This window comes from Salarias fasciatus, chromosome 16 (genome assembly GCF_902148845.1).
Source record: "Salarias fasciatus chromosome 16, fSalaFa1.1, whole genome shotgun sequence".
Taxonomy (NCBI): Eukaryota; Metazoa; Chordata; class Actinopteri; order Blenniiformes; family Blenniidae; genus Salarias; species Salarias fasciatus.
Window position 1 is genome coordinate 719074 of NC_043760.1, and position 13800 is coordinate 732873.

General features: G+C 58.3%; 1 protein-coding gene across 1 annotated transcript in view; it reads left to right on the plus strand.

The window, feature by feature from the left end:
* The window catches only part of LOC115403262 (semaphorin-5B-like), an 83595-nt gene that overhangs the window by 43777 nt on the left and 26018 nt on the right, over positions 1–13800 (plus strand). The window contains exons 4-5 of the mRNA XM_030112121.1: positions 3402–3501; positions 3865–3910. Of these exons, the coding sequence (XP_029967981.1) occupies positions 3402–3501; positions 3865–3910 (146 nt within the window). The remainder of the gene's footprint in view (positions 1–3401; positions 3502–3864; positions 3911–13800) is intronic.

Genomic DNA, 13800 nt, shown 5'->3' on the forward strand with positions numbered 1-13800 from the left:
GGACCAGAGTCCAGAGACAGACTGGATGGTGGACCAGAGTCCAGAGACAGACTGGACGGTGGACCAGAGTCCAGAGACAGACTGGACGGTGGATCAGAGTCCAGAGACAGACTGGACGGTGGACCAGAGTCCAGAGACAGCAGAGTCCAGAGACAGACTGGACGGTGGACCAGAGTCCAGAGACAGACTGGATGGTGGACTGGAGTCCGTTGTGGAGTTCACGGCGCGGACTGGCTCTGAAGTTACAGTTAGCCAGCGCTGTAACACGTCGTGTAACGGCGAAGGGTTTTGTTCTTGCTCAGTTTCTTCTGTATTATTATTATTCTTTGTCCCAGGAGAATGCATTTTTGACCCCCTGAACATCGCTTAATGGGGGTGTTTTGGTATCTACGCGACCGGCCCGGTGAAAAATTTGATAAAATGTATACCTCCACAGTGACAGATCAACACTGGCTCAACAGCGCCACCTACAGTCAGACCCCTATGGCGCACAGAGAGGGCATATTTTGACGTAAGAACACGAAATTCACAGCAGTGACAGAGCATGAGGGGACAAACAGAAAACTCTCTGGGCTCAAATCTGTGGGACCAACAGGAAGGCGGCCATCTTGGATACAAAATTCGCCACCATTTCGCTTTTCATTTTTCAAATGAACTGAACTCTTACTTCCTTTCTTCCAAATGAGCCCAAACTCAGCACGCTGCATCTGGACACGTTGACCTTCAATAATCAGCCAGCTTTTTCTGATCTGTCGCTCAGTCTCCCCATAACAAGCCCTCAAAAATGCCTTCTTTTCCTGCCACACCAGTCCACTCTGGGCTGCCTGAACTGCCCCCCCCCCCCCCCCCCCCCCCCCCCAGCCCCATCCTCAATCTCCTGACTTTGACATACACACTTCAAACTGTACGAAATTCTGGCAGAGGACACTGATCAAAAATGTCTATAGTATCTTTGACCAATTCCAGTTTATGTCCATCAGGGGGCAAAGCCTGGAGGCCGCAGTGTGGCGTTAATGTCAGTTTAGCGAGCGCCAGACGTCGACGGCAACAGCAGGGAGTGAAGCACTAACGGCGCATGCGGCTTTAATTATAGTTGTAGTTGTAGAGCTATATATATGTTACAGTCCAGTATCAAAGCAGAGTTTTCGTTGCTGAAACATGAAGAGGAGGACGAAGCTGCTGCCGATGTGGAGACAGAGTCCTGAAGCAGTTTTCCACAGACGGCCTGCAGCGGTCCGACCCCCTCCGGACCCGGGAGTCCAGACCCAGGACCACTCAGACCTGCTCTCTGCTCTCAGAGCTTCTGTCTGGGAGAGAAGTGGTCCATGTCAGCGCCGGTCCGGCCCCGGTCCGTCACGTTGAGTCTCCACAGGACTCATCACACACTCCTTTCTGCTAAAACACACCTTCTCCATGAATCTGCTCCTCCACCCTCCGGCTGTTCCAGCTCCGCAGTCCCGGCAAGGCTTCGAGGTCCATGAGTCCAACCCCGGCCTGGAGGACGCATCCTGCTGGTTCTCCGTGTTCTCCGTGTTCTCCGTGTTCTCCGTGTTCTGTGTTCAACACAGCTGATTGCAGAGATGCTCGCTCTCCGGCTTCCTGCTGGACTCGGCCATGAGTCTTCAGGGGTGTTGAAGCAGGGAGAACATGGAGAACACGGAGAACACGCAGGGCTGGAATGCAGTCTGACCCCCTGCTGTGAGGGATCAGTGGGATCTTTCTCTTTTGTTTTGATGTTTTTCCCTTCAGGCTTGAACTGGAGGGAATCTGCCGTTCCATCAGCCGCCACGCAGCCGGGACGCCGTGTCTCCTGCTTTCAGCCGCTAATCTCCTTCTGGTCCGGGCCCCTCCCCCTCCTGCTGGCAGGAATGTCTCAGCCGCTGTCCTCGTGTCCTCGTGTCCTCGTGTCCTCGTCCTGCCGTTGTCATGGACCAGCGCCTAATCCGTCCGCTGCCTGCTGCAGGAGCAGAGCAAAGTCTGGTGATTCATGAGGTGGTGCTGAAGGCCCAGATGGGGGGGGCTGTCCCTGTCTCTGTCTGCGGTGGGGGGGGGGGGGGGGGGGGTCACTGTCCCTGTCTCTGTCTGCAGTGGGGGGGGGGGGTGGCTGTCCCTGTCTCTGTTGCAGTGGGGGGTTACAGGAGCACCTGCTGCTGGGGGGCGGAGCCAGCAGCTCAGCACCTTTCTACCACCTTTTTAGGTGAAAACCACAAACCTCCGCGGCGCTTCCGCTTTTTGAAAATGCTCTAAGGCGGAACACGTTGTAAAAATGCTCTGACTTGGTCTCCATGGAAACGGGAGAAAACCAGCTGTTGTGAGTCCCCGGTCATGTGCAACACGTGGAATCAGAGGCTCTGCACATGCTCAGTAGAGACGTCAGAACAATGGTTTCCTTCAGAGTGTCAGGACTGCCAGTCCAGAACCTCCTGGTCCGGGAAGCAGCTTCCTGTCCAGCGGACTCGGTCTCGTGAGCGTCCTGGAGACCGGCTCCAGGACACGTTCTCATTGGTCTTCATCCAGTGCTGAGATGCATGATGGGAAATTACCCAGAAGTCAGGGAGCGTTCAGAGGCCTGCTGGAGTCTGGCAGGATAAAGCTGAGTTTACTGCGGCTGTTGTTACTCTGCAGTTTGTGGAAACGGCTCCAGCCGGTCCAGCAGATTGACAGCCTGGTTCCAGGACGGTGAAAATCCCCGACCTGCTGCGAGGCGGCGGCGGCGGCGGCGAATCCCTCCGTGCTGCACAACCCCCACGTGGTGAAACCAGCGAGTGTGGAGGAAAATGCTCTTTTCCTGCTTCTCGGTGCGACATTAAAAGCCCCGCATGCCAGACCACCAGTGGGAGCTGTTGTCGTCTTAGTGGTCGTTCTCTAGGGGGTTCTCTGGAGCCGTTTCCAAAACCCGAGAGCCGTGCAGAACCTTGATGTGGTTCTAAAAACCTGGTAAAGGAAACATCTGCATGCTGGAAGTGTTCTTGTTGTTCGGGCGCATCGATAAAGAAGTTCAGTCAACGTCCACACGGCGGCTCTGTGACTAGACCGTTAAAGACGGCGTCTGGACGGAGGAGGAGACGCAAATGTTGAAGACATCATTGAAAGTAGAAGCGCCGTCCTCCGTTTGCGCAGCCGCCCAGCTTCACAGGCAGAATGTTCCGCCTCCTCCCTCGTCTTTCTGTGGAAACGGCGCTCATCGCAGTTGTTCTCTGCTGAAATTGGAAGAGTATTGCGCCCTCTGCAGGCTGCTCAGCTCCGGGCTCCCTGTGGGTTTGGACTTCCTCTCAGGCCTGCCTTGGACCCGAGGGTTCCTGACCGGCTGCTGGTTCTGAAACGCAGAGATAGAGGCGGAGTTTTCCTGGTTCTGGAGTTCAGTTTGGTTTTCTAACTCTCTCTTCTTTGGTTCCTCGCAGCGCTCAGCCCGTGGATTTCCACCTTCTCCCGGCCCGGCGTGAGAGACTACTCCCAGCTGACCCTTGACCTGACCAGGAATGAGCTCATTGTTGGCGCCAGGTAAGAAACGGCCTCCGCTCGGCTTCCGGCGCCCGTCCTGCCCGCGGTTTATGGTTAATGACGCTTCTGCAGCGCCTCCTGACGCCTCGCCGGACCGAGCCCGGCTGTGGACTCTGGCCGGCGGCGTGAAGCTGAGGGACGGACGTGTCTCCAGCCCAGACGGGGTTTGGTGGGAATGTTCTCATCGGAGGATTTGAGCTCAGTGTTTCCTGTTTAAAAACACAATATATAGAAGAACGCTGAACGCCGAGGCCTCACGTCGGCCTGGCAGAGCGCCGGGGACTGACGGTCGTTCTCATTGGTCATTCCGCTGTCCTGGAGGACCAGAGTCTCACGGTGTCTCTCCGTCTCTCCTCCCTCCAGAAACTTCCTGTTCAGACTGGACCTCAGCAACATGTCGCTCATCCAGGTAGGAACATCCTCTCTTCTCCGAGCGTTCCAGTCCTGAGCAGACGCCGTTCTGCTGTGTCCGAGATGAGAGTCCGCCTCGGAGTGTCTCCTGATCGTCCTCCGTCCTCTGGAGACGAGCCGACACTGCCGTGGAGCCCGGCGGCGTCCACCGCCTGCAGACACCTGGACATATGTTGAAAGGACTTGTGGGTATTTGGAGGAGCAGCAGCTTCGTTTTGTAAGATTGTAGTGAAGAGACGGAGGTTGTTGGTTCCAAGCCCTGCTACATGTGACTGTCCAGACCTCAGGCTTAACCAGGAGGACGGGGGGGGGGGCTGAAAGACAGAGAAGGAAGGAAAGAAGGAGGGCTGGATGAAAGTGTGTGGTGAGAAGAGAATGAACAGGATGCAGCAGAGAGCTCCAGCTGCAGGGAGGAGATGGATGGATGAAGGAGGAGATGGATGGATGAAGGTGGAGATGGATGGATGAAGGAGGAGATGGATGGATGAAGGAGGAGATGGATGGATGAAGGTGGAGATGGATGGATGAAGGAGGAGATGGATGGATGAAGGAGGAGATGGATGGATGAAGGAGGAGATGGATGGATGAAGGAGGAGATGGATGGATGAAGGTGGAGATGGATGGATGAAGGAGGAGATGGATGGATGAAGGAGGAGATGGATGGATGAAGGTGGAGATGGATGGATGAAGGTGGAGGTGAATGGATGAAGCAGGAGGGAGGGAGGGGTTTAGACGGGGATCAAACACCCCCCCATCCCCCCACACTGAACAGCCAGCAGGACCAGACCTTCATAATCCAGGAGTCCAGGATTTAATCCAGACCCAGACCACATGGTCTGAGGCCAGTCAAGACCAGACCAGACCCCGCTGTTGTGGGGAGTCTGTGTGACACGATGTGGCAGTGGACGGCCCCGCCCCCTCACAGTGAGGATATGCCGTTCGATTCCAGGCTTGCAGGTCTTCCTGTGTGCAGTTTGCATGTTTTCTGTGTGTGTGTGTGTGTGTGTGTGTGTGTGTGTGTGTGTGTGTGTGTGTGTGTGTGTGTGTGTGTGTGTGTGTGTGTGTGTGTGTGTAGTAGTAGTTCACATGATTAGGTGTTTCTAAGTGGGGTGTCCAACATGTGGCCCTGGGGCCAGCAGTGTCTCTGCTGGTAGTGATTAACGAGGAGAACGAGGCCAGAGAGCCGGACCCCGACTGAGACCACAGGAACCCACGTCTCCCAGGAGACGTCCGGAGTCCAGGTCCACAATGTCTGCAGCAGGACCCTGGAATGTTCCTGAAGGTCGGACCCTTCCCAGCCGGCCTCCCCCAGAAGGACATGCCGACCTTATGACCTCCCGGACGGCCGTGGACGACTCGGTCAGACGAGCCTGCCGTCTGGACCGGACCGGACTGGACCGGACTGGACCGGACCGGGGGCCGCCGGGAGCTCCCCCGCCGGCCACTGACAGTCACTTCCTCCCTTCGCCTGTCTGTCTGACACTAGAACACCAAACCGGTCCCAGCAGAACAGAGCCCAGTGCAGGGTTCTGGAGGTTCTGGAGGTTCTGGAGGTTCTGGAGGTTCTGGAGGTTCTGGAGGTTCTGGAGGAAGGCAGAACAGCCTGCAGGAGCAGAGGTGAAAGGTCAACATGAACACAGCGGCGGATGGAAGGAACTGGTGTGTGTGTGTCAGTGTGTGTGTGTCAGTGTGTGTGTGTCAGTGTGTGTGTGTCAGTGTGTGTCGTCACACTGTCAGTGTGTTGCGCTGAGGGAGCAGTTGTAGCTGTGTTGCGTCAGTCGGTTGGAGCGGAGTGTGACGGAGTGAGACGGAGTGAGACGGTGTGTCACCGTGTGCCTAAACCCAGCTTCCTGCTCTCAGCTCTGGAGTTCCTGCTGCAGCAGAGGAAGCCCCGCCCGGCCTGGGGAGACCCCGGAGTGGGGAGACCCCGGAGTGGGGGGACCCCCGGAGTGGGGAGACCCTCGGAGTGGGGAGACCCCCGGAGTGGGGAGACCCCCGGAGTGGGGAGACCCTCGGAGTGGGGAGACCCTCGGAGTGGGGAGACGCTCGGAGTGGGGAGACCGACGGAGTGGGGAGACCCTCGGAGTGGGGAGACCCCCGGAGTGGGGAGACCCCCGGAGTGGGGAGACCCTCGGAGTGGGGAGACCCTCGGAGTGGGGAGACCCCCGGAGTGGGGAGACCCCCGGAGTGGGGAGACCCTCGGAGTGGGGAGACCCCCGGAGTGGGGAGACCCCCGGAGTGGGGAGACCCTCGGAGTGGGGAGACCCTCGGAGTGGGGAGACCCCCGGAGTGGGGAGACCCCCGGAGTGGGGAGACCCCCGGAGTGGGGAGACCCCCGAGTGGGGAGACGCCCGGCCTGGGGAGACCCCCGGAGTGGGGAGACCCCCGGAGTGGGGGAGACCCCCGGAGTGGGGAGACCCCCGGAGTGGGGAGACCCCCGGAGTGGGGAGACGCTCGATGGGGAGACGTCTTACAGGTCGACACCCCCTTTACAGGGCGACGCCCCCTTTACAGGTCGACACCCCCCTTTACAGGGCGACGCCCCCTTTACAGGGCGACGCCCCCTTTACAGTCAAAATGCTCATTCTGAGTTTTTTTGTTTCAGAGAAGTTTAACCTTCACACGGCAACGTTTGAAAAACGGAAATAGAAACACTGGATGTGATGGGGTTACCATGGCAACCTTGGAGTAGGAATGACCTACACTCACACACACGCACACACACACACCACACCACACACACACACACACACACACACACACACACACACACACACACACACGTCTTCTGACTGCGGGTCACTGTCAGGGATCCATGAGGCAGATGTTTGCTTGCGGCTGATGATGAGCTGTGGCGCCGGAGCAGAGAGGCTCTTCTCCACCCTGCTGCTCCACCCTGCTGCCCAGAGAGGAGGCTCTTCTCCACCCTGCTGCTCCACCCTGCTGCCCAGAGAGGAGGCTCTTCTCCACCCTGCTGCCCAGAGAGGAGGCTCTTCTCCACCCTGCTGCTCCACCCTGCTGCCCAGAGAGGGGGCTCTTCTCACCCTGCTGCTCCACCCTGCTGCCCAGAGAGGAGGCTCTTCTCCACCCTGCTGCTCCACCCTGCTGCCCAGAGAGGGGGCTCTTCTCCACCCTGCTGCTCCACCCTGCTGCCCAGAGAGGGGGCTCTTCTCCACCCTGCTGCTCATTCTCCAGTAAATGAAATCCATCCAGGAGGACACAGGAGGGCGGCATCCTAAAATACTCTTTTGTTGTGTAACCACACAGATCTCCTACTGGCCAATCAGAGCCTCCGCTCCACCATGGAGAGACTCTCTTTCCTGAAATATCCAGCCACCTGTCAGACTGCCTGCTTCTTTCACACCAGCTCTCTGTTGGAGTGGAGGCGTCGCTGCTCCGAAGCCACAGTCCTCCTCGTCAGCAGCTCGCTCCTCATCAGGCGACGGGGATCGGCCGGGCCGAGGACAGAATCCCGAGCACAGAAGGAGAGCGGAGGAAACCAGGTTTAAATCACAACAACGCAGAAAGCAGCAGTTGGTGAATGTGGGGAGGCAGGCTGGGTCCAGAGGATCGGTGCCGGTGGTCCACAGTGTGGCAGATGTCCGCTGGGCCTGAGGCACTTTCAGAGATTTGGAATCCTGAAGTCAAGTGTTGGGGACAGGAAGACCTGAGACCTGGACTGACCCGGTCAGTCCTGTCTGTGAGGCTGAAGCCAGCCGAATGGAAGACGGTGTTTTCATGAAGCAGGACTGGTGTCTGGAGATCCTGCCGGGTCCGCCCCAGGCCCCTCTGTGCAGGGAGGTGGTCTGAGTATTTCCTCACCCTCTGGCTTCTTTGTGCTTTTGCTATGCAGTGAGACCAGGAGACTGGATCCAAGAGCTGGTTCCAGAGCTGGTTCCAGAGCTGGATCTGGTCCGCCGCTCCAGACGGGTCTTTGAGTTTCTCTTTATGGTTCATTTCTGGTCAGACGCCTCATAAAGTCCAGAGTTTTTCCAGAAAGCTGTCGGGGCTGACTGCAGTGTGTCCGACTTCATGTTCTTCCTGCTCAGGATCTGTTTGTGGCTTCATGCAGACGGAACTTGAATGTTCTCTGATCACAGACGTGGAGAACCATCGAGGTTGTTATGCCCGTCTCCACGGAGACGGAGTCGGTGTGTGGAGCAGTTTTCAGAGCACTGTGTGAACGGAACCCGCCGGAGGTGGAACAGCGTGTGGAACCTGACGTCAGTGCGCCGGGTACGGAGGCAGCAGGGAGCTGCGGAGTGTGAGGACGAGTCCAAAACAGGGATTCAGAGAGGACGGAGGGCCGGACGGAGGGCCGGACGGAGGGCCGGACGGAGGGCCGGACGGAGGGCCGGACGGAGGGGCCGGACGGAGGGGCTGGACGGAGGGCCGGACGGAGGGGCCGGACGGAGGGGCCGGACGGAGGGCCGGACGGAGGGCCGGACGGAGGGCCGGACGGAGGGGCCGGACGGAGGGCCGGACGGAGGGCCGGACGGGGGGCCGGACGGAGGGCCGGACGGAGGGCCGGACGGAGGGCCGGACGGAGGGCCGGACGGAGGGCCGGACGGAGGGGCCGGACGGAGGGGCCGGACGGAGGGCCGGACGGAGGGCCGGACGGAGGGCCGGACGGAGGGCCGGACGGAGGGCCGGACGGAGGGCTGTACGGCTCCAGCGCTCCTCCACTTCACACACTCTTCAGTGCGATCTGGATGTTTGTCATCAGAAAGTTTCAAGGGGATTTTGTTTCCTCCTCAGAACAGCGACCGTAGCTGTAATGTGAGGCGAGCCTCTGAAAGTTAAGGACACGACCTGATTTGATGGCGGCATGAAGCGCAGCAGTGGAAGTTAACGGCTGAGGGACGCCGAGCGCGGCGGCGTTTACCTGAGACCAAGGGCGTCCGCTGAAAGTCGCGCTCACAACTCACCGCTGACAGATTGAACGGCAAACCGAGGACGGCGGCACAACGCTCTCCTGGGGGCGTGGCCTCTGCCACAACCTGGAACCACACACCGATGTCCAGCAGCGCTCCAACATCCTCTTCCTCCAGCCTCCTCTTCCTCCAGCCTCCTCTTCCTCACAGCCTCCTCTTCCTCCAGCCTCCTCTTCCTCCAGCCTCCTCTTCCTCCAGCCTCCTCTTCCTCACAGCCTCCTCTTCCTCACAGCCTCCTCTTCCTCCAACATCCTCTTCCTTGTTTGGTGGTGGGGGTGGGGGCTGGGTGGGGGTGGGGGTGGGGGCTGGGTGGGGGTGGGGGCTGGGCCCGGACCGTTCTGTTCAGGCACCTGGGAGAACACCTGCCAGCCGCCACGGCCATTAGTGAGCAGCCAGGCAGAGGAATGACAGTGTGGCAGAGCGAGAGAGAGAGAGAGAGAGAGAGGGAGAGGGAGAGAGTGTGTGTGCGTGTGTGTGTGTGTGTGTGTGTGTGTGTGTGTGTGTGTGTGTGTGGTGGGGGTGAGAGGACAGAGAGGACGCTGAGATGCAGACTGGAACTCTGACCGTCCCTCCTGGCAGCAGCAGGACTCAGAGCCTGTTCTCCAGTGGAGCCCTGCGTCTCCAGGGAGCCGGTTTCCTCACAGAGACCCTCAGAGACCCACCGAGACCCTCAGAGACCCTCAGAGACCCTCAGACCCTCACAGACTCTCAGACCCTCAGAGACCCTCAGACCCTCAGGCCCTGTTCTGGAGGAATTCCTGGACTCTGGAGGAAGCAGTGGCTCCAGCACGGCTCCACAGCGCCACCAGACTGGAGTCCTGTCTGCAGAGCCACTCAGCTCACATGCAGTCCATATCCCATTAAGGTCAATACTCCGGTTTCTCAAACATCTGGAATCCCCCCTTTCCTGTATTTCCCGCACCGTCAGTGAACGGCTTGTCTGAAAACTGTCGTCGTATGTCGGCGCTCCGCAGCGTAGAGCAGACGACCGGTCTCACGGCGGTTCCTGCTCTGAGTCCAACGGCTCCTCGACCGAATGGAGTCCAGGAGCAGCGCCGAGCGCAGCCGGTCCGTGTCCCACGCCTCTTCATAAACTGGCACATTTCAATGAGTCACCTGGCCACGCCCCCTCACAGCAAGCATGGCCACGCCCCCTCACATCAAGCCTGGCCACGCCCCCTCACATTTAACGATGCATATACTATTGGTTGTTTATCCAGCCAGATCACAGCCAGTCCTCCTGCTCTGCTCCGTCCGCCCTGAAGATCACTTTAAAGATGGAGCCCTGCTGAACAGGAACATTCTGGAAACATCCAGACCCTGAGAACCGACCCTGACCCTGGATCTGACCCTGACCCTGACCCTGACCCTGAGAACTGACCCTGACCCCAGAACCGACCCTGACCCTGAGAACTGACCCTGACCCTGAGAACTGACCCTGACCCTGAGAACTGACCCTGACCCTGAGAACTGACCCTGACCCTGAGAACCGACCCTGACCCTGGAAGTGACCTGACGGTGGTGTCTGTGGTTGAAGCAGGGACAGCGACCGGTCAGGGACTCCGGCAGACTTGATCCATGCAGGTGAATGAAGCCAGGTGTCTCAGGAGGCGTCTTCACTCTTTGCTTTCTCGCTCGCTGCTCTTCTTTCTTTCTTGTCTTCATATTTGAGCTGCGCTTCTGCCAGATGTGCTGTATATTCTGTCAAGACCAGGAAAAAAACTCAGAAAGCAACTTGTGATGGGCAAACTTTTTTATGGCTGACGAGGGAGTTGATGCTCTCCAGTCTTTCTTCGTCCTCCTTCCTGTTTTCTTCCTTCCTCCTCACATTCCTTTGTGGACTAATAGAAAATAACTCCAGCTTTCTTTCTTCCGCATCCAGCCAGGTACTGACAGGAGAGAGAATATTGATTTGTCTCGCGCTCACACAGTTCTCTCCGGCTTCAGAGCTGGAGGAATGTTCTGATAGTCCCTCGTTGTTGCTGCCAGTGGAGGTCGTCCTCCACGTTTCACGCTCCGCTCCGTCCACAGTCCAGAGGCCACTCTGTCCAGAGCGCCAGCACCATGTGCAGCTCTGGTCCTGTTGGTGGACATCCGCTCTGTCCTGTTGGTGGACATCCGCTCTGTCCTGTTGGTGGACATCCGCTCTGTCCTGTTGGTGGACATCCGCTCTGTCCTGTTGGTGGACATCTGCTCTGTCCTGTTGGTGGACATCCGCTCTGTCCTGTTGGTGGACATCCGCTCTGTCCTGTTGGTGGACATCTGCTCTGTCCTGTTGGTGGACATCCGCTCTGTCCTGTTGGTGGACATCCGCTCTGGTCCTGTTGGTGGACATCTGCTCTGTCCTGTTGGTGGACATCCGCTCTGTCCTGTTGGTGGACAGCAGCTCTGGTCCTGTTGGTGGACAGCAGCTCTGGTCCTGTTGGTGGACAGCAGCTCTGGTCCTGTTGGTGGACAGCAGCTCTGGTCCTGTTGGTGGACAGCAGCTCTGTCCTGTTGGTGGACATCCGCTCTGGTCCTGTTGGTGGACATCTGCTCTGGTCCTGTTGGTGGACAGCAGCTCTGGTCCTGTTGGTGGACAGCAGCTCTGGTCCTGTTGGTGGACAGCAGCTCTGGTCCTGTTGGTGGACAGCAGCTCTGTCCTGTTGGTGGACATCCGCTCTGGTCCTGTTGGTGGACATCTGCTCTGGTCCTGTTGGTGGACAGCAGCTCTGGTCCTGTTGGTGGACAGCAGCTCTGGTCCTGTTGGTGGACAGCAGCTCTGGTCCTGTTGGTGGACATCTGCTCTGTCCTGTTGGTGGACATCTGCTCTGTCCTGTTGGTGGACATCCGCTCTGGTCCTGTTGGTGGACAGCAGCTCTGGTCCTGTTGGTGGACAGCAGCTCTGGTCCTGTTGGTGGACATCCGCTCTGGTCCTGTTGGTGGACATCTGCTCTGGTCCTGTTGGTGGACATCCGCTCTGTCCTGTTGGTGGACATCCGCTCTGTCCTGTTGGTGGACATCCGCTCTGTCCTGTTGGTGGACATCCGCTCTGGTCCTGTTGGTGGAGATCTCCTCTGTCCTGTTGGTGGACATCCGCTCTGTCCTGTTGGTGGACATCCGCTCTGTCCTGTTGGTGGACATCCGCTCTGGTCCTGTTGGTGGACATCAGCTCTGGTCCTGTTGGTGGACATCCGCTCTGGTCCTGTTGGTGGACATCAGCTCTGTCCTGTTGGTGGACATCCGCTCTGTCCTGTTGGTGGACATCCGCTCTGTCCTGTTGGTGGACATCCGCTCTGTCCTGTGGTGGACATCCGCTCTGTCCTGTTGGTGGACATCCGCTCTGTCCTGTTGGTGGACATCCGCTCTGTCCTGTTGGTGGACATCCGCTCTGTCCTGTTGGTGGACATCCGCTCTGTCCTGTTGGTGGACATCAGCTCTGTCCTGTTGGTGGACATCCGCTCTGTCCTGTTGGTGGACATCCGCTCTGTCCTGTTGGTGGACATCCGCTCTGTCCTGTTGGTGGACATCCGCTCTGTCCTGTTGGTGGACATCCGCTCTGTCCTGTTGGTGGACATCCGCTCTGTCCTGTTGGTGGACATCCGCTCTGGTCCTGTTGGTGGACATCCGCTCTGTCCTGTTGGTGGACATCCGCTCTGGTCCTGTTGGTGGACATCAGCTCTGGTCCTGTTGGTGGACAGCAGCTCTGGTCCTGTTGGTGGACAGCAGCTCTGGTCCTGTTGGTGGACAGCAGCTCTGTCCTGTTGGTGGACATCCGCTCTGTCCTGTTGGTGGACATCCGCTCTGTCCTGTTGGTGGACATCCGCTCTGTCCTGTTGGTGGACATCCGCTCTGGTCCTGTTGGTGGACATCAGCTCTGGTCCTGTTGGTGGACATCCGCTCTGGTCCTGTTGGTGGACATCTGCTCTGTCCTGTTGGTGGACATCCGCTCTGTCCTGTTGGTGGACATCCGCTCTGGTCCTGTTGGTGGACATCTGCTCTGTCCTGTTGGTGGACATCCGCTCTGTCCTGTTGGTGGACAGCAGCTCTGGTCCTGTTGGTGGACAGCAGCTCTGGTCCTGTTGGTGGACAGCAGCTCTGGTCCTGTTGGTGGACAGCAGCTCTGTCCTGTTGGTGGACATCTGCTCTGGTCCTGTTGGTGGACAGCAGCTCTGGTCCTGTTGGTGGACATCTGCTCTGGTCCTGTTGGTGGACAGCAGCTCTGGTCCTGTTGGTGGACAGCAGCTCTGTCCTGTTGGTGGACATCCGCTCTGGTCCTGTTGGTGGACATCTGCTCTGGTCCTGTTGGTGGACAGCAGCTCTGGTCCTGTTGGTGGACAGCAGCTCTGGTCCTGTTGGTGGACAGCAGCTCTGGTCCTGTTGGTGGACATCCGCTCTGGTCCTGTTGGTGGACATCTGCTCTGGTCCTGTTGGTGGACATCCGCTCTGTCCTGTTGGTGGACATCCGCTCTGTCCTGTTGGTGGACATCCGCTCTGGTCCTGTTGGTGGACATCCGCTCTGGTCCTGTTGGTGGACATCCGCTCTGTCCTGTTGGTGGACAGCAGCTCTGGTCCTGTCGTCCTCTTGTTGGACAGCAGCTCTGGTCCTGTCGTCCTCTTGTTGGACAGCAGCTCTGGTCCTGTTGTCCTCTTGTTGGACGGCGCCGCTGCGAGGCGAGCGTCACAGATGTTGTCTTCGACAGAGACGAGCTCGTGTGGCTTATCAAGTATGAAGGACAGCATGGACAGGACAGGAGGACAGCTGGAGGGGGACAGGCATGTTTCTGTGAAGGACAGACGCTCAGAGGACGGCTCAGAAAGTTTCTGAGGTGCAACGATCCAGACAGGATCCACAACAATCCAACGCTTCCTCTGCGAGCTCCTGATTGTTTCTGAAAGCCTCGCTGAGTCGGCGCGACTGATTTGTTGTTCCCATGAAGGGTGAAGTCTGAAAATATCTTCAGGCCTGATTTAC